This window comes from Penicillium oxalicum, chromosome II, assembly GCF_001723175.1.
Source record: "Penicillium oxalicum strain HP7-1 chromosome II, whole genome shotgun sequence".
In the NCBI taxonomy this organism is placed as follows: domain Eukaryota; kingdom Fungi; phylum Ascomycota; class Eurotiomycetes; order Eurotiales; family Aspergillaceae; genus Penicillium; species Penicillium oxalicum.
The window spans coordinates 4576703-4603472 of NC_064651.1; the positions used below are offsets into that span (position 1 = coordinate 4576703).

The 26770-nt window shown below is 53.3% G+C and overlaps 9 protein-coding genes across 9 annotated transcripts; 6 read left to right on the forward strand and 3 right to left on the reverse strand.

Moving 5' to 3' along the window:
• Positions 1-3331: 3331 nt before the first annotated feature.
• On the reverse strand, positions 3332-3685 carry POX_b03452 (uncharacterized protein; the record flags this gene model as incomplete). Its single annotated transcript, XM_050112348.1, has 1 exon — positions 3332-3685. The coding sequence occupies one exon, from the start codon at positions 3683-3685 to the stop codon at positions 3332-3334; it is 354 nt and encodes a 117-aa protein (XP_049972694.1).
• Positions 3686-4006: 321 nt separating this feature from the next.
• POX_b03453 (uncharacterized protein) lies at positions 4007-5030 on the forward strand (the record flags this gene model as incomplete). Its single annotated transcript, XM_050112349.1, has 2 exons — positions 4007-4458; positions 4646-5030. 2 exons carry the CDS (start codon positions 4007-4009, stop codon positions 5028-5030), a joined length of 837 nt encoding a protein of 278 aa, XP_049972695.1.
• Positions 5031-5779: 749 nt separating this feature from the next.
• On the reverse strand, positions 5780-7830 carry POX_b03454 (Peptidyl-prolyl cis-trans isomerase cyp15; the record flags this gene model as incomplete). Its single annotated transcript, XM_050112350.1, has 3 exons — positions 5780-7215; positions 7275-7652; positions 7755-7830. The coding sequence occupies 3 exons, from the start codon at positions 7828-7830 to the stop codon at positions 5780-5782; spliced, it is 1890 nt and encodes a 629-aa protein (XP_049972696.1).
• A 272-nt stretch (positions 7831-8102) lies between these two features.
• POX_b03455 (putative T-complex protein 1 subunit beta) lies at positions 8103-9936 on the forward strand (the record flags this gene model as incomplete). The annotated part of the gene is made up of 4 exons (XM_050112351.1): positions 8103-8105; positions 8172-8329; positions 8415-9789; positions 9877-9936. The coding sequence occupies 4 exons, from the start codon at positions 8103-8105 to the stop codon at positions 9934-9936; spliced, it is 1596 nt and encodes a 531-aa protein (XP_049972697.1).
• A 1083-nt stretch (positions 9937-11019) lies between these two features.
• On the forward strand, positions 11020-13805 carry POX_b03456 (uncharacterized protein; the record flags this gene model as incomplete). The annotated part of the gene is made up of 5 exons (XM_050112352.1): positions 11020-11151; positions 11215-11250; positions 12242-12320; positions 12405-13099; positions 13206-13805. The coding sequence occupies 5 exons, from the start codon at positions 11020-11022 to the stop codon at positions 13803-13805; spliced, it is 1542 nt and encodes a 513-aa protein (XP_049972698.1).
• A 2418-nt stretch (positions 13806-16223) lies between these two features.
• On the forward strand, positions 16224-19739 carry POX_b03457 (Serine/threonine-protein kinase ppk4; the record flags this gene model as incomplete). Its single annotated transcript, XM_050112353.1, has 1 exon — positions 16224-19739. The coding sequence occupies one exon, from the start codon at positions 16224-16226 to the stop codon at positions 19737-19739; it is 3516 nt and encodes a 1171-aa protein (XP_049972699.1).
• A 614-nt stretch (positions 19740-20353) lies between these two features.
• Positions 20354-22590, forward strand: POX_b03458 (uncharacterized protein; the record flags this gene model as incomplete). Its single annotated transcript, XM_050112354.1, has 4 exons — positions 20354-20589; positions 20652-22134; positions 22179-22216; positions 22299-22590. The coding sequence occupies 4 exons, from the start codon at positions 20354-20356 to the stop codon at positions 22588-22590; spliced, it is 2049 nt and encodes a 682-aa protein (XP_049972700.1).
• Positions 22591-23582: 992 nt separating this feature from the next.
• POX_b03459 (Aminotransferase lcsP) lies at positions 23583-24867 on the forward strand (the record flags this gene model as incomplete). Its single annotated transcript, XM_050112355.1, has 2 exons — positions 23583-23643; positions 23801-24867. The coding sequence occupies 2 exons, from the start codon at positions 23583-23585 to the stop codon at positions 24865-24867; spliced, it is 1128 nt and encodes a 375-aa protein (XP_049972701.1).
• A 490-nt stretch (positions 24868-25357) lies between these two features.
• Positions 25358-26311, reverse strand: POX_b03460 (uncharacterized protein; the record flags this gene model as incomplete). The annotated part of the gene is made up of 1 exon (XM_050112356.1): positions 25358-26311. One exon carries the CDS (start codon positions 26309-26311, stop codon positions 25358-25360), a length of 954 nt encoding a protein of 317 aa, XP_049972702.1.
• Between the last annotated feature and the right edge of the window lie 459 nt (positions 26312-26770).

A 26770-nucleotide genomic window follows, 5' to 3' on the forward strand; every position in this document is an offset into this window, starting at 1 on the left:
ATGTGTCTGTTTATTCGAAGGATCTCAATCTAATGAACTGCTTTCCCCATACCTACTGTAGGCGATCATATCTGTTGCACATCCCAGAACCTGTTCTCACTTGAGTAATTGTCATTTTGTGCATTCATCTCGCATACACACTTGAGAGCTCTTTTGCCCATATTCTGCAGAACGTCGACTTGCCTTCTACTTGTCTTCAACCGCAGAAGATGATGTGTCGCGAAAATATTCTATTCTCTCTGTTTCTCTCCCGATTTCCGAGGTAATGTCAAGGTATCAAAATAGACCCGTACTCTGAGTAGCCCTGAAACTCCTGCCAGGAACTTTCGAGTGACTCAGAGGGCTCATCACCAGTCACCGTCTGCCTCATCACCAACTGACTGTTGGCTCAAAAGGATTGGGAATGCTACACGAGCAGGCGCTCTGATCTCTGCGTATATACGTTTTCTCCTCTTTCAGATCGTACAGGCAGAATTCGTCCTATCATTAGTGGCTCCTCTAGTCATGATGATCGTTTTTGCTCGTTGAGGCACAAGATCTTCATTACCATGTGCATTTCGAAGCTGGCCAGCACCTAAAATCCATATAAGCCTAGGTCCCTGTTTTGATCAATCATGATCGCTACCTTCTCATTGGTGGATGAACTTACAATCGTGGCTTTCTTCGTATCATGAGCATCGGCGGTCAGTGAGACCTTCTTCTGTGACGAATATTTCCCTTTTTATTCGACTATTTTTCGATACCATGCAATCTCAGTCGTCATGGCTTCGAGGTACCGAGACTCCCATTGCAGCGAAAACTACTACAGCGCTTGTGGTGACAAGCCTTATCACATTTCTGGAGGAAGACCAAAAATGAGCACAAAGGTTGGGCGCCAGGACTGGATCTCTCCTCCAACGACCAGCAGAAAATAAGTGGAATCACATTTATGTCTGTTGTGATTGAGCCGTCTGTTTGTCGCTTTTTACAGAGGCAAGGTACCTTTACACTTGAAGAATCTGCATCCTCTTGAGCCAAAGATGCCCGATCTTGATCAAACTCAGCGTGGCCGGTGGGAACAGGCCATCTAAATACAGTGCTCAGGGCGGGTGTAGAAAGAGATGGGACAATATTGGACAACCTTGCAAGCGAGGCCACTGACATTCTCTGCTCTAGATGATGGCCACGATCTCCTTGAAGTGGCCCCTGCCCGCTCTCTCCAGGCAGATCTGCCTCAGATCATGCTCACTGGCTTCGAGTTTTGTCACCTGCCCTTACTGGCGACCCTTGTCAACTTCCATGCAGCTTCTAGATAAACATTGTGAACGTAAAGATCGGCTGTCGTCTATAACAAACGCCCTTCGAATGTCTACATAGAGACTCTGAAAGCACGTCGATAAGCGTGCATGTAATGGTCTCGACATCAATAATGACAGTCTTGCTCTGTCAAAGGATCGACAGCAGCTTCTTCCTGTCTTGCACGGATTCCGTTGAGGTCTAGACTTCTTGTCGTTGCATGGTCGATGAGGTGACCAGCAATAGAAACTACGGGGCCGATCAGGTCATGCAAGGGGTACTTTGAGAGAACTTTGCACAAAGTACTCTCAACCCAGTTACTCGTTTCCTGGGAGCCATTCTCAACAGTGATCAAGTCGTCATGCTCGGTGACAGAGGTGTCCTTGAAATGGGTCTATGGGGTAGGCACTGCTTTGGGGAGTTGTACTCTACCCAGCAAGGTACGGCAACCCTAAATGGTATCTAGCGATGGATAACAAGTTGCGCTAGTTGAGAGAGACAGGCAATCTTTTCAGTCGGTCTGTACCTGATACACCTTTGGTAGAAGTGCGACTCTATCAAGGTTCCATCAGGTTCCAGTTATCCTCTGTGTGTATATCACGTGGTTTACACTCCCGACACGGCAATACTCAACCTAGACATCTTCAGGTTTTCATAGCGACTCCGCCCAGTAAGCTTGGGGCTTTCTATCGCGTGGGATCTAATATCATGGAGATCGTGGCCCAGTCCATATGGTTACCCCTACCATGCTAACCTAGGTAGCGAAATTCTTCCCACTGTGTAGGCGCTCATAGAACCTGCCCGTCATCGCAGAACTATCAGCTGTTCATGGAACCTTCCCCCTAGGTTTGTGACCGGGTCCAGTAGTACCCCATGAATATATCTGACGATCTTCAAAGCTTGCAAGTGGTGTGCCCTGAGCGCGAACCGGACAAGAGAGACCATTCATCGGCAGTCCTGTTAGGTGCTCAGTAGGTGGATAAATAATTCACACGGCTTTCACACGACCAAGTGCTGGATGGGGGCGGCCATAGGAGCCGCCCAGATTCTACCATACGAGTGTTGGAACCCGATTTCCAGCGACGGAAGAGGCCCAGCCGCTGATCTTTTGATGGGTCATGAAAGCCTCCACTAAATGACGCCCAGATGAATTCTGGGTCTATCACAAGGGTCTTGATGAACAGCAGTCCGATTTTTAGACTTGACCACCTTGGGATAGATTTTTTCTATACCTTGATAGCGAGGGCCGTGGAAAGCTTGGTCAAGTGGGTGAATGAGCATGCTGCTGCTTCAGCGCTGGCAAGACAAGGCAGGAGTGTAGCGCGGGCCGTCCTTCAGGAAAAAGGAACAAGAATAAGCTCGGGCCGTTGAGCCCTAGTTGGAGACGGCCGGCTTCCCTCGCCCGTCTTACACACTATGATTGGTGATCCAGATCTCAGTACATCCGCTGGATGGACCCAATCAGATCCACTTAATATCTTTTCATCGGACGCATTCTGCCAATCTTCTTGGGTCGAAACCGACCGAGTGGAGACCCATACTCAATTCGATTCAGGTACAGGATGGGTCATGAGTAAATCTTTGCAGCCGCTGCAAAGGTGAAGGCAGATTGGAGGATTGGGTAGGTCTCGACCTCCGCTTCGATGCCACTTGGAAATTGTGAAGCTCGTGGTGTTCTCAGTGATTGGCTGTCTGGTCCGCTACATCACGATCCCACCATGACTTTGTGGTCGTCTAGTCCAAGTCGTGCCTGCGCCGTCTGTGGAGTACTCGTATCCACGCCCGGCAAATACAATTCATGAGGCAGTAGTTGCACATGGGACGTCAGTGTCCAATCTCTACGGTTTGAGTCCCGATCGGTTCCTGCAGATGGAAGGCTACAGTCAGCCTATCCAGACTAAGTCGGTATTCCCCGTACTTGACTACTAGCAGTAGTAGTGCCTTGTAGAGTAATGGGGGGTACACTTTCAACACCTGCGGGAGGGATCGTCCCCTACTTTGTTAGTGTGAGCTTCCACGTCGGCCCCAGGTACCGCTCAGGTACCAGGCCCTCCAATCACTTGGCCAGCCCTGTGGGCGAGGCCCAATCAGCGGGTCGGTGTGACGCCCGTTGTGGTGGTGCGACGATTTCTTCGATGTCGACTGCACCCTGCTGACGGGGCCGATGACCAGGTGACTTACGCCCACCAAGCTGGACTTCTGAGTCGACCGCTCGGCTTGTCAAGTCTGGTGCAGGAGATTGAGAACTGAACTTTACACCTCCAGTCGTTCTCTGGTTCAACTGTCCACGCCCGCTCCGAATCACCTGGTGTCGCTTCCGTTCTTTGTTGTCGCTCTCTTCACCCCCTCTTTCACCTCTGCTCTCGCTGTCTGTCTGTGAGGTGTCAATCATTTGGCTTTTCCGGCCCATCCTCTTCGTCACACGGGCGCACGCACATCTCTCTCTCTCCCGTCCCTCTTCGGACAGTGGTTACCTAAACCTAATCCAGGATCTCCTGTTCAATTTCACGTTCGGCTCGTCTCTCGGTTTTACCTCGACACTCTGATGGATCAATCACCTTGAACGCGGCCTATCATTCTCCCTACTTTTGTGCCTCCGTTCGGTACATCACCATCTACATCCAACCTCACTGGACCAAGTAGACCACTTTCTTTCGCAGCCAGAGACCTCACCTGATCCGGGACATTTGACCACACCTCGCGATCGTCGAACACAATCCCCGATCAAAGCATGTTCCTGACGATGACGATCCCCCGCACCCGTGGCCTCGGCCTTCTCCTTCTCGCCCTCTACGCCTCCGCTACGACGGCCGCCAACATTCTTCCCGCAGCGGCATCCGCATCCTTTCCACAATGCGGTCTGTCATGTACCGCCCTCACCCAAGCGCAAGGTAGCTGCGAGTCGGCAGCTCAGGCCACCTGGGTCTCATGTTTCTGTCAATCCGCCCTCCTCACCACCCTCAAGACCTCGGGCAGCGTCTGCACGTCTTGTACTGCCCCAGCGGACCAATCGCTCCTGTCGACATGGTACAATAACTACTGTAATTCCAACGGCCAAGACACCAGCAATGCCGGTTCAAGCACAAACACAGCGGCGACAACTACCGCCACAGTTGCTTCCGCAAGCACGTCGGGGGGTAAAAGCGCATCGAGCAAGTCCACCAGCGAAGTCCAGCCATCTTGGTATGTCTCATCTGGTCCTTCCAGTCCACCACTTGTCCTCTGCTGTAACCTCTCGACACATCCCAATTCTCGCCAATGTGAAATTATCTTTATCTATTTCTCTTTCAGATCTGTTCTTTCGATCTCAACCTTCATATGCTACACCTTCACCTTGTCTGAATGATGCTAATAATGGTGTCGAATCTAGGTGGAGCACTCATTACAAATGGGTCATCATGTTGATTGTCCTCGCAATCGGCTTCGGTGTCATTGCTGCAGTAGCAGTCTACCTCAAGCGCCGCCATGATGCCAAGCGAGCAAATCTCTATTATGGGGGAGGGCCCATGGACAGCAGCTCCGGTGCCTTGGGGGGTAATTCTTACTCTCCCTCCAATTCGGGGATTGTCAGCACCGCCAAATCCGCCTGGGCAGCGCCCGCGGGTCCTGATCACTCTCAATCCCCGGCGAGCAGTTCTCGCACCGAAATCACCACACGAGGAGCTGGAACCCTGCCACCGGGGAGTCGCACACGTCTGCCAAAGCCATCTCAGCCTCGAGGCGACATGGAGATCCGTCAGGTCCCTTTGCAATGATTTGGGTGGAGCAATCCCGATCACACGTGCTCATGACCGTTTTCTTCTCATCTGGGGCCCCGGTGGTCGTTTTCGTTCCCTCTCGGTTGCTAAACGCAAGTTCCGAACACTTTCTGCCATCTACCGTTTATTGATTTGTTTGTTTGTTGTTTTGATCAGATGATTGTGCATACAAATGCATTCAGCCTTTGGCCAATCATTTACAACGATGGCTTAAAAAAGATTCATCTTCTTTGGCGACCACCAACTTGGCATACTCATCCACGGCCATGCTGTCTGTGCTTTCTGTGCTTTGCCATCTATCAACAGCGGGGTTCAAGGGTTAGCGCAAAATGTCATCATCTCAGCATTGCCGGGGCGTTGTATCACCTGATGTGGTCGCCTCCTAGGTGTGTCTAGCTTCGCATGAGGCTCGGGGGCTTTGCTTACGCTTGACATGGCCAGTGTCGCTCAAAATTCAAGAAACACACGGGTAGTACATGAAAATACTGCGGGTCTGGTACTCGCAATTTCTACACGTCCACTCCCAGCAAGATATTCTTTCGAAGCTGACCTCTCTGTATCTACTCATGCGTGGAAGCATTTTTGTCCACGGGCAGTCGTAAATATTTCGTGAGAAAAAAAAGAATCATACTGCAGTGGTGGACGGCAGCTCATTACGTATTCACATGGACATGCTATGTTATTGTACAAGATATTCATTGATCATTTCCGTATCTCAGATTCCGGTGGTGCTCCTCGAGTGGGTATCAGGAGATGCTGATACTGACAATCTTGATATCCACCTCGGGCTTTTCCTTATACGTCTTCACATTTTCGATCTTATGAACCACGTCCAAGCCGGCCACGGCACGGCCAAACACGGTGTGCTTGTTGTCCAGCCAGGGCGTCTTTTCCGTCGTAATGAAGAATTGACTACCATTGGTGTTGGGACCGGCATTGGCCATGGATAGCGTGTAGGGTTTGTCATGCTTCAACGTCGAAAATTCATCCGCGAATTCTCCACCCCAGATGGATTCACCGCCTGTACCGTCTCCTTGAGGATCACCGCCCTGGATCATGAATTTGCGAATCACCCGATGGAAGATGGTGTTGTTGTAGTAACCTTGACGGGCATGGGTGACAAAGTTTTCCACGGTCCGTGGCGCTGCCGTGGGATACAAGCGTAGGTGAATGTCACCCATGGTGGTGTGGAGCACCGCCGCCGTCCCCGTCTCTTGGGGTTTGGTGGCGCCGGTGTCTGACGCGCCCGCCACCTGAGTAGGTTTCTCGTTTTGCACATCACGGCTGCTCTTGGAGATTTCCGTTTCATTTGTGAACAGATAGAAGCGCACCTTGGCGAAGCCCGTGCTGACGAGAATGGCATCACGCTCCTCAGCTTCCTGCAGGAGGGGGTTGCTACTCGCGGCCATGGACACAGTCACCACGCCCTTTCGCTGAGGTTGGCCCTGGTACAACGCCAAGTGCAGGGCTCGAAACGGCTCCTCTCGGCCGTAGACTCGTACCACACGGTTGGTATAGGTATTGATGCATTTGATGCCATACAGAGATCCGTAGAGCAAGAAGTGGCCTGATTCGTCAAAGGAAACGTTGACCTTACTTCGGGTCGCTTCGCCTTCCAGTTCCCTTTCGACCGCGATTCGTCGTCCAAACTCGACCTCCTCCAGCTGGTATGGGGCAGTACCTGCTTGCTGCATCTCCATGATGGTAGTGATCGACTCGTCATAGGTCCGATACAGCTTACCCGTCGCGAATTCGAAAACCCGAATTTGACGATCGGGAAAGGAAACGGTCGCGAAATGCTCCCCGGAAGGTGAGATGGTGATTGCAGTGGCGACGGATTTGGCCTTCTTGAAGGCGAAGAGGTTGGTCGATGACTTGAGCTCGAAGACATTGTCGGGTTTCTCAAAAGATCCATCACCTGCGCGCCAGTATTCTATCATTCCGGACTCGTCGCCCGAAATGACACAATCAAATGTATTGTTGAACGCCATGGAGACGATTGGTGAGCGATGGACCGAGGTGACCGTGTGCAGGGGCTGAGGGTTTTCACCACGCCCATCAAAGATCTTAAAGGTATTGCTTGACTCATCTGTTACTGCGAGGAGCGGCAAAGAGGCGCCTCGTCGGTGCACCCAGCAGACACATCGGGGTACGAAGTCGAGTGTGTACATGGCCAATAAATCTTCAATCAAGTTAGTCACGCTGTCCATAAAATTTTTCAGGAGATGGCACAAATCCTACCAAAAGTAATCACATCAAAGATCTTGACCGTCTTATCCGTACCCGCTGTCGCAAAGCTCCGTCCGTCGGCACTGACATTGACGCTTCGGATTTCACCTGGGTGCGCTCGGAACTCTTTAACAAATTCGATCCCATCCGCCATTTTCTTCCAGAACTTGACCACTCCATCAACAGAGCTTGTGATCACAAAGTCCGTGAATGGTGTCACGGTCACGAAGGACAATTGGTCCTTATGCATGAGGGATTTCGAGTAGCGCGACGAGGCGGGGAGTGCCTTGATGTACACCTTTTCAAAGGGCAGCTTGCGCCTCTTCTTCTTAGGTGCTACCTCGGATGGCAACGCGGGACCGAAGTCATCGTCAGAAGAGGAGTCATCGCCTATGTCATTGATCATACGCGACGGTCAGTTACGAAATGCGCGCGAGCCAGGTTCGGCGGGTTGCCGGTATCATGGAGAAAAAGAAGGAGAGATAAACTCACCATCGTCGGCTGCGTCCACCTCTGCGTGAGGACGCTTATTCGTTGGTTGAGCGTGGGTTTCATCTGAGCTGGCCATGATGTCGAATATCTTCAAAAAGCTCGAGGCCAATGTTCGATGCTTTTCCCCCAAGACTCGTACTCTCGAAGGCGCGCCGGAGCTTGGGAGTCCACCATCAGCGGGCGCCGGGCGGTGGGCGGACTTTCAGGCAGAAGCTCGGACCACTCAACTTTTCTCCTTTCTCGCTGTAGAAATCCCCCCCACTGTTGACGAAGCTGCATCTTTCGGCAGTCGACGATATCCTGTCCTTCAAGATCACTAGATCGCTTGTTCGTTCTTAGTTGATCATTATGGTATGAGAAAACACTGCACATCTCTTATCGGTTGAAGATTTTCCATGCTAACGGCGCCCCGAGCAGGCGTCTTTTGCCAATCCCACACAGATCTTTGCCGACGATGTCACTGAGGAGAAGGGTGAAAATGCCCGTCTCTCGGCCTTTGTCGGTGCTATCGCTGTCGGTGATCTTGTGAAGAGCACTTTGGGTCCCAAGGGAATGGACAAGATTCTGCAGTCCGCGTATGTAGCGGGATGTACTCCGTGATATTTGGCGGGGCTCCTTCATACGGGAACTTTTGGTGCTAATCATTCTGCGGTCTGCTAGGTCTACCGGCGAAATCCTCGTAACGAACGACGGTGCTACTATTCTGAAGTCGATTGCTTTGGACAATGCTGCGGCAAAGGTGCTGGTCAATATCTCCAAGGTTCAGGACGACGAGGTCGGCGATGGTACTACCTCTGTTACCGTTCTGGCTGCTGAGCTCCTCCGCGAGGCTGAGAAGCTGGTGGCCTCAAAGATTCACCCACAGACCATCATCGATGGTTACCGGATAGCCAGCCGTGCCGCTCTCTCCGCTCTCGAGAAGACCGCCGTCGATCGCAGCAAGGACCCGGAGGCCTTCCGCAAGGATTTGCACGCCATTGCTCGTACGACTCTCAGTTCCAAGGTCCTGGCGCAAGACCGGGACCACTTCGCTCGTCTCGCCTGTGAGGCTGTTCTGCGCTTGAAGGGTTCTACCGATCTCAGTCACATCCAGATTATCAAGAAGGCCGGTGGCAAGCTGAACGACTCATACCTGGACGAGGGATTCATTCTCGATAAGAAGATTGGTGTCAACCAGCCCAAGCGCCTGGAGAATGCCAAGATTCTCGTTGCCAATACCGCGATGGACACAGACAAGGTCAAGATCTTCGGTGCTCGGGTCAAGGTCGAGTCCACGGGCAAGTTGGCCGATCTGGAGAAGGCGGAGCGGGAGAAGATGCGCGCCAAGGTCGAGCGTATCAAGTCTCACGGCATCAACTGCTTTGTGAACCGACAGTTGATTTACAACTGGCCGGAGCAGCTCTTCACCGAGGCCGGCATCATGTCCATTGAACACGCCGACTTTGACGGTATTGAGCGCCTCGCTCTCGTCACTGGTGGCGAGATCGCCTCGACCTTTGACCACCCCGACCAGGTTCAGCTGGGTTCTTGTGATTTGATTGAGGAGGTGATCATTGGCGAAGATACACTGATCAAATTCTCCGGCGTTGCGGCTGGCCAAGCCTGTACCATTGTGCTGCGTGGTGCTACCGAACAACTTCTCGACGAAGCTGAGCGGTCACTGCATGACGCCCTCGCGGTTCTCTCGCAGACCGTCAAGGACCCCCGCGTCACTCTTGGTGGAGGTTGTGCGGAAATGGTAATGTCCAAGGCGGTGGAGCAGGCCGCTCAGAACACCACCGGTAAGAAGCAACTGGCCGTCGACTCTTTCGCACACGCTCTCAAGCAGCTGCCCACAATTCTGGCCGACAATGCGGGTCTAGACTCCAGTGACTTGGTCACTCGTCTTCGTCAGGCTATCAACAACGGCATGACTAGCTCAGGTTTGGATCTGTTGACGCCCGGTGGGGGTATTGCCGACATGCGTGAGCTTGGTGTTGTTGAGGCATATAAGTTGAAGAAGGCTGTGGTTTCATCGGCTTCCGAGGCCGCCGAGGTATGTTTGTCCTTTATCCCCCTTTGTCGTGATGAATGAGATTGCTCGTCAGCCTTGATGGCCTGCTAACCATCGGTTTCTCTTTAGCTCCTTCTGCGGGTGGACAACATTATTCGTGCCGCTCCCCGCCGCCGGGACCGGATGTAATATGACTGATATGATACTATGGCGATGAGCACCGTGTTTGGGGTCATCCTGTCTCAAAAGAAAAAAGAAGACCCATTCTCTACGCATTAAAAATCTACTTGGAAGGCACCCTTTTTCTAGTCATCAACCATGATTTTCCGGTTTCTAGTAAAGTAATCAAACCAAGATCTGTTCGGCTCGTCGAGAGCAAGAATCCCCTGGGCCTGTCCCAGCTGATGGGAAGTTTCAGAGCACCTCTGGTCATCTTGCTGGACTTCCTCATCGCTGACTATTTTCTGTAGCTGCCCACCACTGGAAAGGAAACGTGCAAATTCGACCATGTACCCACTCCAAGTCTTGTGTACATCCCAGGGAACCAATGACATATGGTTAATAGATACTATATAGACGACTTTTATATGTATATGCAGTGATACATGGCAAGTTAAACCAGTACTCCCACTGTTCAATTAGAAGAGTAGCTGCTGTAAGTAATGGGTGGAAGAACCTGAGCTTGCGTCCACCGCCTCGCCATGACCTGCACTGGATCGACGGACAATCGTGATTCGATAGCTCTGGCCATGCATGTCAGATCGATTTGCGATTGCCTCGTCAGCCGACCAGCGCTGGGCAGACATGATTTGGTGATGCCGCCTCTGGTGTGGGTGGACACGAACACCGCGTTGGGACGTGATTTTCGATCATGACGACGACTCTTCCCGTTTCCACTCCCTCCGATCAGGGTCCAACGGCATCCACAACCCCCATCGGCACGGCCTTCTCGTCTCGACCCCGAAAGGGCTGCGGGAGCCGATCCGAAGAATGCGAGCCACCAGTGCCGCCTCGGGATCGGGTTGCATTGTTTCCTACGTGATGAATCATCATCCCATCATGCCCCTCATAGAAATCTCGTGTCGGCAAGGTGAGTAGGTCGGCAGCTGATCCATGGCTCAGTCATTCTCGACGCCGGGGATGGTGACTTTGCCCGTGCGTGATGGATTTTCCATCAACCATGATTTACAGGGTACATTGATTTGCACTGAGAGAAAGTGGCTGGGGTCAGACACGTAGATATCTCACCGTGCTCGAATCGACTTGACCACCATGACTCTCCCGCCGACGACGTATCTCCAGAGTGCACCCTGTGCAACCTTGTCGCACGATGTGCGTAGAAGGGGTCTCCCTATGCGCGCCAAGTCTGGTGGCTGCCAGGCACCAGGCATTACATCGATTCCAGTTCGAGTGTCAACTGGTGTCCCCGTTCCACGGACTCGATTGGATCAGGTGACCTATTTTTAGGATCCCAAGTCAGCCGGCCAGACAGCACCTACTGAGGTACGGTAGATGTGCGCATGGTTTCAAGTGTCAGGTCTATGGCAGACGTAGTTGAATAGCGGAAGCATATTTATCAATGAATGAATTTGTCGGTCACCGGTGAACTCAGTGTCAGTAGCTCGTGGGGCACGGTATTGCTCGGTGACGCGAGACCTGGATCGTGCAATGGTTGTGTTGTACGTGGACGAGCAAGGTCGATGCTGGATGGACAGACTGAATCCGGACGAGTACAGTAAAACTCGGTGTGCCTGGTTCACTCACCTGGAAGTGTACCAGGTACCCGATCTCCAGACTACAGACAACGGGGTCAATGAGGTACGGGGTACTCCTGGCTTCCCCCCAACGGAGTCCAAAGAGGACAAGACAAGCACCGCGAGAACGAGGCCAAGAGGCCCACGCCAACCAGGCACCACGTCCGCAGGCCTTGGGGCCACCACCAAGCTCCAGGCCCGGGCCCCATTTCGCAGGTGAACTCTCAGCGCTCCCGCCTCCGACTCGGGTCCTTCGTGATTGACCGTTGCACGGGGACCTCCTCATTGACCTGAAGTCTTCACTCTTCACTCTTCCTCCGCCGCAATCCGCCTCCCACTGCCCGCAGTCTCTCTAGCTCGCCCGTCTCTTCTCATCTCTCCCTTTTCGTCCGCTCGTTTCTCCCTCCACGTCGCAATTCTTTTCTTTTTTCTTTGTTGTTTGTTCCTCCCCTCCCCCTTCCTGGCCTGCTGGGAGCCTGCTATTCCCCCCCCCCCCCCAAACCCAATCTCGACTCTTCCTCGAGTTCCGCCGAACCGATTTGTTCTGACTCGCCCATCCTCGTCTCGGTCGCTCCCTCACTGCCCCCTGGAACTTCGAACGCCCTGGTCCTAATCAGAGAGGAAAAAAAAACCGGAATCTCCCCGATCGGTCATTTTTCTGAGGGGTGCGCGCTCAACACAGTCCTTTCGATGCCGCATCTCCTTCGTGATCGCTTCTATTCTTGATGATTTGCTCACAGTGGCTAGCCGCCCTGGTGGGTGGCTCGCTCGCCATTCAGGGCACTCTCGCTGCCATCACCGTCCAAGTAGACGATGAAAGTGAGTAAAATATCGCTCGTTCCTCACCTCCACATTCCTCGGTCGCGGCACAATTGCTGACCCAGCGTCCCACACCCCCTCCAGACTCCCTCAAGACCGCCGCCAAGGCGGTCGCGACCAACATGATGGATTTCTACAATGCCCGTGACTCTAAGGATATCCCCGGTAAATTTGACGGAACTTGGTGGGAAGGTGGTTCAATGTTCATGACGCTCATTCAATATTGGTGGTTGACGGGGGATTCGCAATTCAACGGGTTGATCCAGGAGGGCATGTACTGGCAAAAGGGCGATGACGACTTCTTTCCGAGCAATTACAGTCAGTACCTGGGGAACGACGATCAGGTCTTCTGGGGTCTGGCCGCCATCACCGCCGCCGAAGTCAACTTTCCGGAATTGCCCAACCAGCCGTCCTGGGTCTCCCTGGCGCAAGGTGTGTTCAACACGCAGGTGCCCCGCTGGGATACCAGCAGCTGCCACGGGGGCTTGCGCTGGCAGATCTGGCCCTACCAAAGTGGTTATCTCACCAAAAACGCCATCTCCAACGGCGGTCTCTTCCAGCTGGCGGCCCGCCTGGCTCTCTACACCAAAAACGCAACCTACGCGGAATGGGCGGAGCGCATTTGGGACTGGAGTGCGACCACTCCTCTGCTGAAGCAGAAGAACTGGAACATCGCCGACTCCACCACCTGTGAGACCCAATGTACGGATCATGGTGACTGGCAATGGACCTACAACTACGCAACCTACATCAGCGGTGCTGGGTACATGCACAACTACGTAAGCCCTCTCCCTCGCAGCCTTCTCCGTGTCCGGATTCTTCCATGGGTCCGGGCTCACTGCTGAATGAACTCAACTGCTAACACCGGTGCGCGTATTTTTCTAGACGAATGGAACCGCGACGAAGTGGATGGACGGCATTCAAGGCTTGGTTGGCACCTCCGAACAGTTTTATCCCACCCAAGGCTACAATGATGCGGGCGGCAACGTCCTCGTCGAGATCACCTGTGAACCGATCGATAAATGTGATCGTAACCAAAAAACCTTCAAGGCCTACTTCTCGAATTGGCTCGCGCTCATCACCACCATTGTTCCGGGGACCGCGGACCTCATCATGCCCAAGTTGCGAACATCGGCGCAGGCCGCCGTGGAAACGTGCACGGGCGGCTCCAGCGGCAACCTCTGCGGCACCAGGTGGTACAGCCGCAAGACCGACGCGGCCGACGAACTGGGCCTGGAGCAGGAAATGTCCGTCCTCGGTGTGCTGAACGCAAATCTCATCCGATTCAAAAACAGCGCCCCTCTCACGGCGGACAACGGTGGTACCTCGAAGAGCAATCCCAATGCTGGAACCAACAGCACGGACAATGATGTGCCCATCCTGAACGACATCACCACGGGGGACCGTGCGGGCGCTGGTATTCTCACCTTTGTCTTCGTGACCGGATGGGCGGTGGCGGTCACTTGGATGATTCGGGGCGGTTAATTGGGGTCATTTATCTTGGTTATTGGATTGGTGGTGTCCTGGTGTCCTCGTCAATGGATCTCCCAAATAGGAGTGTTTGGACTCTTTCTCGTCCCTCCTTCATCTTTTACCTTTGGTCGATTTTTTTTTTCTTTCGTTGTTTTTATATATTCCCTTGGGATTCGTGGCCGCTGCTGTACCTTTTTGATGTCCGCCTCGTAACTCCTTTTCTGTACCTATCTCTCTCTGGGCCAATCATCTCCTCCATCTTTTCCCCATTTGCCGCAATCTGGTTGCTGTTGTCTCCCTCGACACCGCAATCATTCCCCATCATGGCTCCCATTTTTTTATGAGTTGCTTTAGTAAAAGTTCTACAGAGTCATCAGGGTCACACTCAACCAAGCTGATGGAGTTCGAGTGATGGATCGGCTCGATTGGGTCCCCACCGTCTTTCCTGAGAAATCAGCACGCCGATCTCTCCGCTGTGCTCTCCTCCAGTCCCAGGTATCAAGATCCTGTCCAACTAGATTTGTTTGTCCCTTCGAGATGAGTATTGGAGAAACGAAAACAAAGACTGCCGGGTCATTGAGTATATTCCACTACGACGAATACAGTGTGCTCTCCAAAGGTCGACCTCATTATAATTCTTCCATGGGCATACGCAAGGCGAGATTGTTTCACAATATACACGACCTGGGGCTCAAGCACGGTATAAGAACACCTATAGGTTGTACGACGAGACAAATCTTTCCTTCTTCGCCAGGTGATGGCAAATAGGATGGAGATGGAAATGGAAATTTTCGCCCGTGATGCAGTCACTGCGAGAATCGGTATGCCATCAGTGGAGGGGTCGGTGCTAATGATTCATCAATTTACAACAAGAGCATGTTCAGGATCTCCTTGTACGGCCAGGCAGTAGGTACCGACCTCAAAAATACCTAGGTAGGTATCGGGCAGTCGTCGGGAGGGCCGGGGGGACTGGATGATTCCACCGAATAATCGGGATGACGCTCAGACTTTTATTGAAAGTCTTTAGTAGGCATCAGCTAATTAGAAGTTCCTATGTACCAAGTATACCTTTCTCATACGTAACCCGAGGTATCATACACCTACCGATTCATGACGAACCACCTCAGCCCTGGTCGTCACTAGAGATACTCGCGGTAGACACTGGAGGATAGCCGCCAGTGGAGGAAGTCATACATTCTTCTCTTGAGGCCGGAAGAAAGCTTTTAGGGGTACACGAATATATAGGTAGACATGGCAGTGGAAGACATGGCAGTGGAAGACATGGCAGTGGAAGACATGATGCAGTTTGAGGTTTAAACCTTCGGCAATGATCTCTCTCGGGCTCTAATTTGTACATGGAACTTCCACTGGGCAGTTATGTTGTCTCAATAAACAATCGTATGTCGAACCCAACGGTTGACGTTTATACTTAGAGTCGGTTGTCTCTTGCTCTTTATTATATATTTGAAGGGTTATGTGGTCGGTACTACAGATAACCTCTGATATTTGCATTAAACTCACCTTGATCATTTTGAACCGGGCTCTTTCGCTTCACTTTTTATCATCTATCATTTTTTGCCATCTGTTCTCCACGGGACCTCCTGTATAGCCACCGGTTTCGCCATCTTCGAGGACGATCGCTTGACACTTCGGGAAGTCCAGCCGTTTCACGGGACCACCTCTACAAGGTTGCAAGTGAAACAGTGCCTGGTCCCCAGATCAAAATTACCAGTACCTCGGTGATACCGTAAAGGTCCCCACTAGACTCCCCTCCGAGACGAGACTGGCTGAACGAGACTGGCTGGAAGCGCCCTATCGTCAATCCCCCCCCCCTGTCGGGTCGTTCAGACTGCAAAGCCACCGGGAGTCTGCGTAATTCGCGTACCGTATTCGTGCTTTGTCCTGTCAACGGGCCGTAGGCACCGAGTGGTCCTTCACCAGTCGCACCATTGCGTTAGCCTACATGGTCTAGGGCCCCCCCAGCTTTCGCTTCCTCCCCTTTCTACACATTCTTTCATCTTCTTTTTCCATCACTAGTTCATCGTCTTCTGTCACCTTCCCCCCCCTCCCACTACATCGAACCATCAATCTCAATCCTCTTCTCGTGGGATTGATATCTGTCGATTCTACCCTGAAGGCCTTTCACTTGACTTGTGGAGTATTCACCAATTCGCAACCCAATCTCTCAGCCTCACATCATCCCACTCCGCTGGCGGTGGGGGAATGATCCACGACCCGAGTTCTCGATCCGCTCCACACTAAGCTTCCCGACACTTCACCTCACACCACGGCCTTCGTGACTCGAATCCCTCACGTCCACCCTTCAACACCTTCGGACCCTCTGCTTCTCGCCTAGCCCATGATTAGGCTGCCGTCTCGTCCCTCCTCTCCATCCCCCGCAACTCCGTTCACAGAGCTGAAGTTTCCACAATGAGGTGGCGGCTGCCGGGCGCCTGTTTGACCCTTCCCGCCAGCGTCGCCTTGATTCTCCTTCCGATCTTGGTTGCTCCGCAGCAGCAGTCAGATCCTTACGACTTTTCCGTCCCCCGAGCCTCGGTGCCCTCGGCGCCGGTCGAAGGAGATGCTTTATACTCCCGTGCGGCGACTTTAGCCGCCCCTCCCGTCGTGAAATCCAACGATGCGAGCGCCCTAGCAACTCTGGCTCTGGCGGGCTCCGGCCGCGCCGTTCGAGCCCCTCCCGTCCGGGCTAGCAGCACCGCTGCTGGTCTGGCTTCGCAGCTCAACGCGCGGTCCCTACAGGACTGGGAGGTCGAGGATTTTGTGCTGCTGGCGACCGTCGACGGAACGATTCACGCCAGAGACCGCAAGACCGGCGCCTCCCGCTGGGCCCTCGAGGTGCCCAGCAGTCCTTTGGTGGAAAGCATATACCATCGTGCCAACCGTTCGAGCTTCGATGACACTCAACCCGAGGACGACTTTTTGTGGATTGTTGAGCCCAGCCAGGATGGCAGCTTATATGTCTACAGCCCGGGTCCCGAAGCGGGCTTGCAGAAACTTGGACTGACCGTTAAGCAATTGGTCGACCAGACACCATACTCGGGTATTCAGCCCGCTGTGACCTATACCGCTCGCAAAGAGACCACGCTGTACACCATTGACGCCCGGACGGGCAGTATCATTCGTGTGTTCAGCTCACGTGGCCCATTCACAACCGGACAGGAGTGTCGTAAAGTGGATGGCGTCGACGCGGATGGTGAGGAGTGCGAGACCACCTCCGGCACACTGGTGCTGGGTCGTGTGGAATATGCCGTGGCAATTCAGAATACCGAGACGGGAGACCCGATCTGTACCCTGAAGTACTCTGAGTGGGCTCCCAACAATCGTGACATGGATCTCCAGAGCCAGTACTATCGCACGATGGACCAGAGCCACATTTACAGCATGCACGACGGTGTGGTGCTGGGCTTTGACCATTCTCGAATGGACCGACCGCGATACACCCAGCGTTTCTCGTCCCCAGTGGCGCGTGTCTTTGATGTCGTGCGGCCGGCGAACCAAGATGCCCCCGATGCTTCCGTTCCCCTGGTGCTCCTGTCACAACCTCTGCAGCCACCCGACCCAGACTACGGTACCTTGGATGATCGCGACACGCGAGTCTACATTGATTCCACAAATGCCGGAGGATGGTATGCTTTGTCCGAGGAGACATACCCCCTCGTGACTGGCCGAGCTCCAATGGCCCAGTGTTATGACAAAGATTTCTTTCGCAAAGGCCAGCCGCTCATGAGCTTGACCCCCAGCCAACAACGCGATGCACTCTCCGGTGTTCACTCCCTGAACGGGCCCCGCATCACCCCGTCGATCCCTCGGCTGGGCAGCTCCTCAACGACTCCGATTGCGAACGATATACCCAGGGAAGTTCTTCGGACCCCATCAGAGCTGGCTTTGCCCCCGGCTCTTCGGCACAGCGCCATCATTCGCAAAAGTTGGGACAATGCTTTGGATATTGTGGTCACGCTCATCCTGCTGTTCGTCGGTACTTTCATCTACTTTAACTCCCACCACATCCGCGATCTCGCCAAGCAGAAACTGGATATCAAAAATATGATCAGCTCAAATGACAAATCATCGCTCTCGGCTCCCCCCACGCCAATCGTTGGTCGCGCACCGGACCTCAACCGACCTTCCACTCCCACTCCCCGGCTCCCTGATGTCACCGTTGATGTTGATGTCCCCAAGGAGGACACCGAGGGTGATTCGACTCCTCGTCCCTCGCGTGATCACAGCGTGCCGGCATCGTCGACACCCCGTGTGCAGATCCGGGAACCCTCTCGGGGGCCCGATGACGCCGAAGGAGACGATGGTGCTCAAGATCCCGACAAACCATTGAAGAAGAAACCCCGCAAGCGTGGTACACGTGGTGGCAAATCCCATCGCAAGACCAAAAAACCGAGCGCCGAGGGTGACGCTGCCTTGGCTGACCGCGTCGTTGAGCAAGTGAACAACATGGCCCCTCAGTCTCGTCTCGAGCCCGATGTGCAGATGGCTCGTACCGTCTCTAACGAAATCGTTGAGATGGACGGGGTGATCCGAATCGGCCGACTGGAAGTCTTCACGGATGTTGTTCTGGGACATGGTAGCCATGGCACTGTGGTCTACCGAGGCCGCTTTGACGGTCGCAACGTCGCCGTCAAACGCATGCTGATGGAGTTTTACGACATTGCAGCCCATGAGGTTGGTTTGCTGCAAGAAAGTGACGATCACCACAATGTTATCCGTTACTTCTGCCGGGAGCAGGCTGCTGGATTCTTGTACATCGGGTTGGAGCTCTGCCCAGGATCATTGCAAGACGTCATTGAACGGCCTTCACAACTTCCTGAGTTGGTCCAAGGAGGTCTTGACCTGCCGGATGTGTTGAAACAGATCACTCAAGGAGTCCGCTACTTGCATTCCCTGAAGATTGTCCATCGTGACTTGAAACCCCAAAACATCTTGGTTGCCATGTCTCGTGGCCGATCGACCTCTCGATCTTTGCGACTGCTCATTTCCGATTTTGGGCTCTGTAAGAAGCTCGAGGACAATCAAAGCTCCTTCCGGGCCACCACCGCGCACGCCGCTGGAACATCGGGATGGCGGGCGCCAGAGTTGTTGGTCGATGACGACAACATGCCCATGAGCTCCGAATCGCAGCATACCGAATCCTCTGAACCAGCTGTTGTGGATCCCCAGACTAACCGCCGAGCGACTCGCGCCATTGATATTTTCTCCTTGGGTTGCGTGTTCTACTACGTTCTCACCCGGGGTAGTCACCCCTTCGATAAGAATGGAAAGTTCATGCGAGAAGCCAATATTGTCAAAGGTCACTTTGACCTGGAGGAGCTAAACCGGTTGGGTGACTACGCTTTCGAAGCCGACGATCTGATTCGGTCGATGTTGTCCCTCGATCCTCGTCAACGGTATGTCTTCAAAAATACGCGCAACACTCGAGATTGCATGCAACTGACCTTGTTTTTCCCCCATCAATATAGACCTGATGCCAGCCACGTTTTGATGCACCCTTTCTTCTGGCCTCCCTCAGATCGACTGAGCTTCCTTTGTGACGTGTCGGACCATTTTGAATTTGAGTCTCGCGATCCGCCCTCGGATGCTCTGCTTTGTTTGGAATCCGTGGCCGAGCAGGTCATGGGTCCTGAGATGGACTTCCTGCGTCTGCTTCCTCGCGACTTTAAGGACAATCTGGGCAAGCAGCGGAAGTACACCGGAGGCAGGATGTTGGATCTTCTGCGTGCTTTGCGCAACAAGCGCAACCACTATAACGATATGCCAGAAGGTCTCAAGGCTCACATCGGCGGTCTGCCCGAAGGCTACCTGAACTTCTGGACGGTCCGCTTCCCCAGTCTGCTCATGAGCTGCCACTGGGTGATCACCGAACTCGGATTGATGAAGATTGATCGTTTTCAGCGATACTTCACGCCTCCCGAGTGACGATATCGAAATGACTACTCGGTGAGATGGCGGTGGATAGGGTTAGATGCTGTATGGTTTCATTCAGTTAGTGTACCTTGCCTCAGATAGTTGTCAGCATCGGTCAATGAAGCCAATTCTTCCCGTGCTGTTGTCTACTTGCTACTCATCTCTACGTTAGATAAATTGAATTCCGAAGTTTTCTTCATCTCCCTTGCTACGCTCTTCCAACCGTACTATTTGGCTGATGACCAATAGGTCTCTTCCTTTCTTTGTTTGCTCGTTTGCTGCCGAGTTGGCTGGTTGATGGATGCCTTTGACCTCAAATCTCGCTTTCTGTTGATAGCCAAGTCCTTCTTCTCATCTCGTTATCGTCTCTCTACGTGTCACTCCACAACACCAATTTCCCTTACCTCTCACTTCTCCTCACAAACACTGCCTTCGCTACGTGCCCCTCCTCTCTTTTCCCCTTTTCCCATCTGGAGTTGCTTCTCTCATTTGCAGCTGTTCTCTCTCACCTTGCACTTCTTTCTCACCTTCTTTTTCGGGCTCCCATCTCAGGCTCTTTTACCTATACCTCCCTCATCACCTCGTCTCCCTGCCGCATTTTCTGATTCGCTCCGAGAGACATCAAGATGCCCTCGCCCCTGAATCTTCGACTGACTGTTGAAATCCCCTACCGGGGTCTGGAATCTGCCCCTCCTACTGCTTCAGGAGAAGTGGTGGATGGTCGAGGAAATAGTCGAAATGATGTCGACCAAGAGGGCCCTTGTGTCCTACTGGTCGTTGTCAAAGACCCCCACAACATGTCAGTCACGGAGTTGATTCACTTAATTGAAGGCCAGTGGAAAGAAGTCTGGCCTCAAAAGAAGTAAGTTGCTGATGCAGAGGTCGAAAAGCTCTTAATGAGAACTAACCGTGATCTGGAAACAGCCCCTTGCAAATCCGCCAGTTGATCAATAATGAGTTTGCACCAGCTACCTTTTCGCCGCGCCGCTCCGTTGCCGATATCTGGGTGGACAAAGGTCGCGCCTTCAGAGAGGGTTTCGACCAGCGGGGTACCGCGACGGTCGTCCCAGTGACCAACAGCTCATCGTCGAATTCACAACTTGAGCAGGCTGTCTCCGCAGTGCCCAATGCTGAAGAGAGTGGGCACAATGCAGAGCGGAAGCGCGTAGAGGAGGCTTGCGATTCGACCAGCTCGAGGGCTCGAGACCAGAATCCAATCATCGGCCCTGGTGAAAAGGGCCGATTGCAGCCAGCAACACCTGCGCAAATCGCCAAACGACCCAGACTGGCCCTAGGTGCCCATGTTCCCGCAGACAACTCGGTCGAGAAGGGTCCCTGGTCGCTGAATGACCCGTCGCCGGTGTTTTACACCAATAATCGGGTACCAGCTTTCGCCTGCCCCAGTGGGCACAGACGAAACACGAGTTCAACCTCGAGGAGCTCTTACGAAAAAGGCCTTGGCCTTGGAATCACTGCAAGTCCAGCCTACAGAAAACGGCCTCAGACGCAGAATGTGACATGTGAAGACCCTCAGCCGCGACCCATGCCGTTGGCTCCATCGTTCTGTGACACGCGCAAATCAATGCCGATGCAACCCTTTGAGCAAGACTCTCCACTTGGACACAAGAAACCTGTGGAGCGACCTTTCAACTCCGCTCCCAGCACGATTGCTGGGCTTCGCATTCATGAGGACCGTCCAGCTCGGAAAGAGATGCCCATCGACAGGCAGCCAAATTCAGAGGAGCTAGCGGTGGTAATTCCCATGCAGACTTTCTCCAACGACTGGCTGAAACCCAGTGAAGTCAAAAAGCTGCTCAGAGAACCCAATCTGAGCCCGGAAGCGCGAGCGAAGCTTGAAGAAATGCTCCAATTAGATCGAGACAGAATGGATCTTCACGACGACCAGCGGCTTAATTCAACCCAGAGAAGAAGGGAACTAAATAAAGTCGCCAAGCGACTTGCACGACGCCGAGAAAAATTTCGAAAAATGAGAATTTTTGCAACCCTTCCTGTGCCCAATAGCACCCAGGCTGGTGACGCTGGCGACCAGAATGAGTGTGGACGTAGGGCTCGGAGAAAATCCACCGACAGAACGAACCCCTTCTCAACCAGTGCGACGAGTAGCGGCCACGGCGCCTCTCCAAGAGCGGTCCCGTCAAGCATGTCTCTTGGATCAAGCGCTGATCCGGAAGCCATGTCTGAGCCGGTGATACCCGATAGCGCGGATACCATGGTGCACTTCAAGGGTGAGGACTCGAAGACCAGCAATCCAGCTTCTGAGCAGAGAGGAGAAGAGCCATTGAGCGAGAGCGATGGGAGCTATGGTGGTGATATCGAATACGACGCCAACGTTCTGCGGGACCAAGAAAACTCTTCTCCAACTGTCAACGGGGCTGCCAAGCGGGGAGTGAGGAATTAGATTCGCTCTCTCATGGCCCGCGCGCCGCGAAGAAGGCGAAGAAACGAGGTTCTCAGCGTCTGGTCAAGAGGTAAGAAGCCCCCCCCCCCCCCCCCCCCCCTTCTCCTCACTCCTTAGTTAGTATTGTGAATATGAATTAACTTCCATAGCAGTGACAGAGATGTTGCAGCGTCCAGTTCAGATCCCACGCCGGTTCTGCGAGACATCAAGTTCAAGAAAGCCATGTTGCCGCAATTGATGAATAAGATGGAAGCGCAATCTTGCACGGTGGATTCAAACGCGGAAGAGGTTGACGTGTCAGACGAGCAAGAACCGTCTGAGGAATATTCCAATGGTCATGACGGCGAGGACCACGAGGGACGGGAAGAGGTGTCCATTCCAGACGAGAAAGACTCGCCTTATGAAGATTCAATGGGTCATGACGATGAGGACTTTGAGGAGTGAGGAGACTGGCCGGGGATATGATTGAGTATGCAGTCTAGCAACAACCTTACATAGGGGTCAAAGCATGCACAGTTGAAAGAGCAACCTCATGCTGGTTCTGTAGCTTAGAACTACCTAGTTGTATGCTTTCGGGTGCAACACTCGCGATGTTGCACCAGGAAGCTCAACCTAGTATCTGACTCAGGGTGACGATCAAAAGCGTGACGGATGAGTAATAATTACAAGTGAACATGATAATCTGAACGTATCTTTTTCCAATTTCTGCTTTTCAATGACAGGGAAGGAGGTGTCCGTAAACGCTAGCCTAGGCTTCGCAGTCAACAGGGCTACTGAATGGTACCCTCTCTAATATATGGATAGGCACCTACACAATGTGGATGTTCAGTACCTACACATGTAGACATTAAGTACCTTAGTTTCCAGTGTTGGTGGACGGGCTTGTCCCAGTTCCGATAAAATGCTCCGTTGGATTCTACCAAGACTGTCATGGTGCTAAACTAGCAACCTGCCGGCATTTTAAAGCAAGGTCTGCATGCTGTCAACTGCACAGCATGTAGTATGCCCCGATTGTAGTATGCATGTGGAAGCCGCCACATGCTGATCGTCTACGAGTCAGATAATACAGAGATTAAGGTTGGTGCAGTACCGAAGAGAAAGTGTCTGCACGATCCATTGATATCCTCGAGGCCAAGCACAGCACGTGTAGTCAGCCCTTAGGTATCTGAAGTGTCACCGCTCCTCTGTCTAACCTCGAGGCTGCATTGGGAATCATCGGCGGAAGTCGTGTCGGATGCAGTCTACCGACCAAAGTATAAATGGACGGGCGCGGCCCCTCATGCCCCGCTGGGTCACATTGTCACAACGTCACAACGTCACGGGGATCCCACCATCTTTTTTTTTGGGGGGTGAAACTGCCTCTTTGATCTTTCCCATAATCAACTGTTCCGTGACAGCTTTCAGTACATCAATTGCCCAAAGCCAGTGTTATCACGATGTTTCCACCACCCCCCGCCGCGCTCGATTGGAAAGACATTGGATTCAAAGTCCGTGATGGTACGTGATCAATGGGCAAGCACTCCTATCTTGTGAGAGAGGAAGGTGAAGCGGAAGAGGAGGAAGAAGAAAAAGAACAAGGAAGGAAGAGAAAAAAAAATTGCGACCAAATGAATGAATCAGGAAATTGATCCAGACTGAATCTCACATCTCATAGTCAACGGCCATGTGGAATGTCATTACTCCCAGTCGGGCAATGGCCAGTGGTCCGCTCCTCGATTCGTGCGCTCTCCGTACCTCTCGATTCATGGGATGGCCCCCGGTCTCAACTACGGCCAACAGGTCTACGAGGGTCTGAAGGCGTTCCGTCACGCCGACAACAGCAAGATCACCATCTTCCGACCCGATCGAAATGCCAAACGCATGCAGAAATCCGCCGAGGTCGTCTCCATCCCTCCCGTGCCCGAGGATCTCTTCCTCGACTGTGTGCGACTGGCGGTCGGGGCCAATGCCGAATTTGTGCCTCCCTTCGAGTCTGGTGCCGCCATGTACGTTCGACCGCTCCTGTTCGGATCCTCCGCCCAGCTGGGTCTGACCCCTCCGGATGGCTATACGCTGGCGGTGTTTGTGATGCCGACGGGGGTGTATCACGGGGCGAGTGCGGTGGATGCGTTGATCCTGGAGGACTTTGATCGCTCGGCACCTTTTGGCACGGGCAATGCCAAGGTGGGGGGCAACTATGCGCCCGTTCTCCGACACAGTGATCGCGCTCGTCGGGAAGGGTTCGGGATCACCTTGCACCTGGACAGCGCGACCCGGAGCGAGATCGACGAGTTTTCCACCTCCGCCTTTATCGGCGTGAAGCGGATGGGGGAGGGAGTGACTGTGGTGCTGCCGGATAGTCGCAATGCGATCGACTCGGTGACGGCCGCATCAGTGGGTGACATTGCTCGCCATCTCGGCTATCAGGTGGAGAGGCGACCGGTGCGTTACGAAGAGTTGAGTCAATTCGACGAGGTGATTGCCGCGGGGACGGCGGCGGCCCTCGTGCCGGTCCGGAGCATCACGATGCGCTCCCAGGGCGACAAGTTCGGATACATCTGTGGCGACGAGGCGCAAGGTGGCGAGATCTGTGTCAAACTGCTGCAGACTCTGCGCGGCATTCAGTCGGGCTCGATGGCCGATCCGATGGGTTGGAACTATGAGGTGACGGCGCCGCCGAAGGAGTGGATGGAAGAGGGGGCGGAACAAAAGGTCGATCAAAGTGGAACGACGGTTCCTTGAGCAAGACAGATCGTCTACAAGGCCTTGCAAAGGTCCTCGAACAAGGCAGCCAAAATCTAGATAGTCTGATCCAACGACGCTGTTCGATTTTCCAGGTGTTCATTACTATGTAAGGTGTCGGGTCACTGCCCGCTCGGAGGCTTATTTCTGTCCGTCCTCGGAATTCGGAATGAGGGCTGTGTATGTACAACATGGGTGTCATTTCCTGTTTTCAGATCTACCGGATTCCCAGCGGTACCAAATGGGGAGTGGTGATTCCTATAGCACTAGTTTTGTGACCGGAGAGAAGTCATGAAAATTGAGAGTATAGTTGCCCATGGTTGATGCAAGGATGTCCGTCCGTGCCAGAGGTATTTTTCAATGCAGGCAGACCTCGCACAAGGGGACGGCTCAGGGTCAAAACGCCGATGAGTTGGAAGCTATACACGCAACAGACGAGAGAAATATGCTCGTCGATCTTTGAAACCGACTCACCCGAATTCTTTGAATCTCAAAGTGCTGGGGATGCGTAGGGCGAATCAAGGGGGCTTTGCCGGTACCAAGGGAAACTGTACATGCGGGACGCCGGTGGACGCTGAGCGACCGGGGGACGCGGCGGTGTTTCTTGAGAGGAAGGAAGATGATTGATCTCGCGAGCACTGGAGGGGATGTCGTCGTAATGATAGGCCCGGGGGGGTTGGACAATCGTCACCAGTTTGCCGAGGATGGCATATTCGAGTTTGAGTTTGATACTGTAAGCGACGGGTTTGAAGAGCACCTGGACGGCGTAGTAACCGGTATATTCGATGGCGACGACGGCCAAGTCCAGCAGGAGAATGACAATGTTGATGGTGAGCAGGGCATGAAGAACGCCCCATGATCCACCGCGCGGCCGGAGCCTGAGCAATTTGGCAGTCTCCCAGATGTAGATCCCCGAGATGATCAGCTCCTGGATGCAGAATCCGACGAGCTGGATGTGCTCCATGATACTGTAGCCGCGCGACCAGGGTCCGGCGGGGGTGGATACTGCGCCGTAGAGAAGCACCGTGGTAGGGAGATGAAAGAGGATGGCGTCGATGACGATCATCCAGAGGACCGCCCACAGGACTTTGGCGTTTTGCATCACGAGGTGAAGACGGGACCAGAGCACCAGCGATTGGCCGGTCACCATGCCATACCAGCTCACGACGATGAGAGTGACACAGATATAGGGGGAGACCCCGGTTGGGAAGAAAAGCAGGACGAAGCCCAGGCAGTGCGGGATGATACTTATGGACGCCACCAGGAGGCTCCAAAAGTAACAGCCATGTCGTCGTTTGAAGGAGATGAAGCAAAGCACGACGAGTTCCAGGGCGTTGTACCATGCGACTGCCGCGAAGGCCACGAAGATCTGGGAGCGCGTGGGAGTCGTCGGCGAGTCGGGACGGAGCAGCGCGGTTGTGAAGCCAGAGGCATTGGAGGACATGGATGGAAAGGGCACATTGCTCAACAAGATTGAACAAATGCAGGAAGAAACCAGGAGACAGGAGACAGGAGCAAAGTATCCTGCGAAATGTCAAATCGCTAGACTACAACGGATTGCCGGGACGGGATAGTGGGATGGAGGGGGAATAGATGGAAGCTGCAGTGGCTGGCGTTGAACGAGAATGCAAGACAACTGGAACGTCACCCTTGCGCGAAACGCCACGGACAACATCCAAACGTCGATCATGTGCGTTTGATAGGCGATCCCTAGGGGGAGCTCTCATTTCCCGGACTGGACATGAGTGTTTACGAGGGAGAGAGGGAGAGAGGGAGAGAGAAAGTGTTGAAGTGGGAGGCGTCTTCAAAGTTTGGCATCGAGACATGGCAAACTTAAGGTTTGACGATTCGACCGCAGTCAAGGAGACGGAGCGACCGAGAATGGTGGGAATCGGGCATTGGG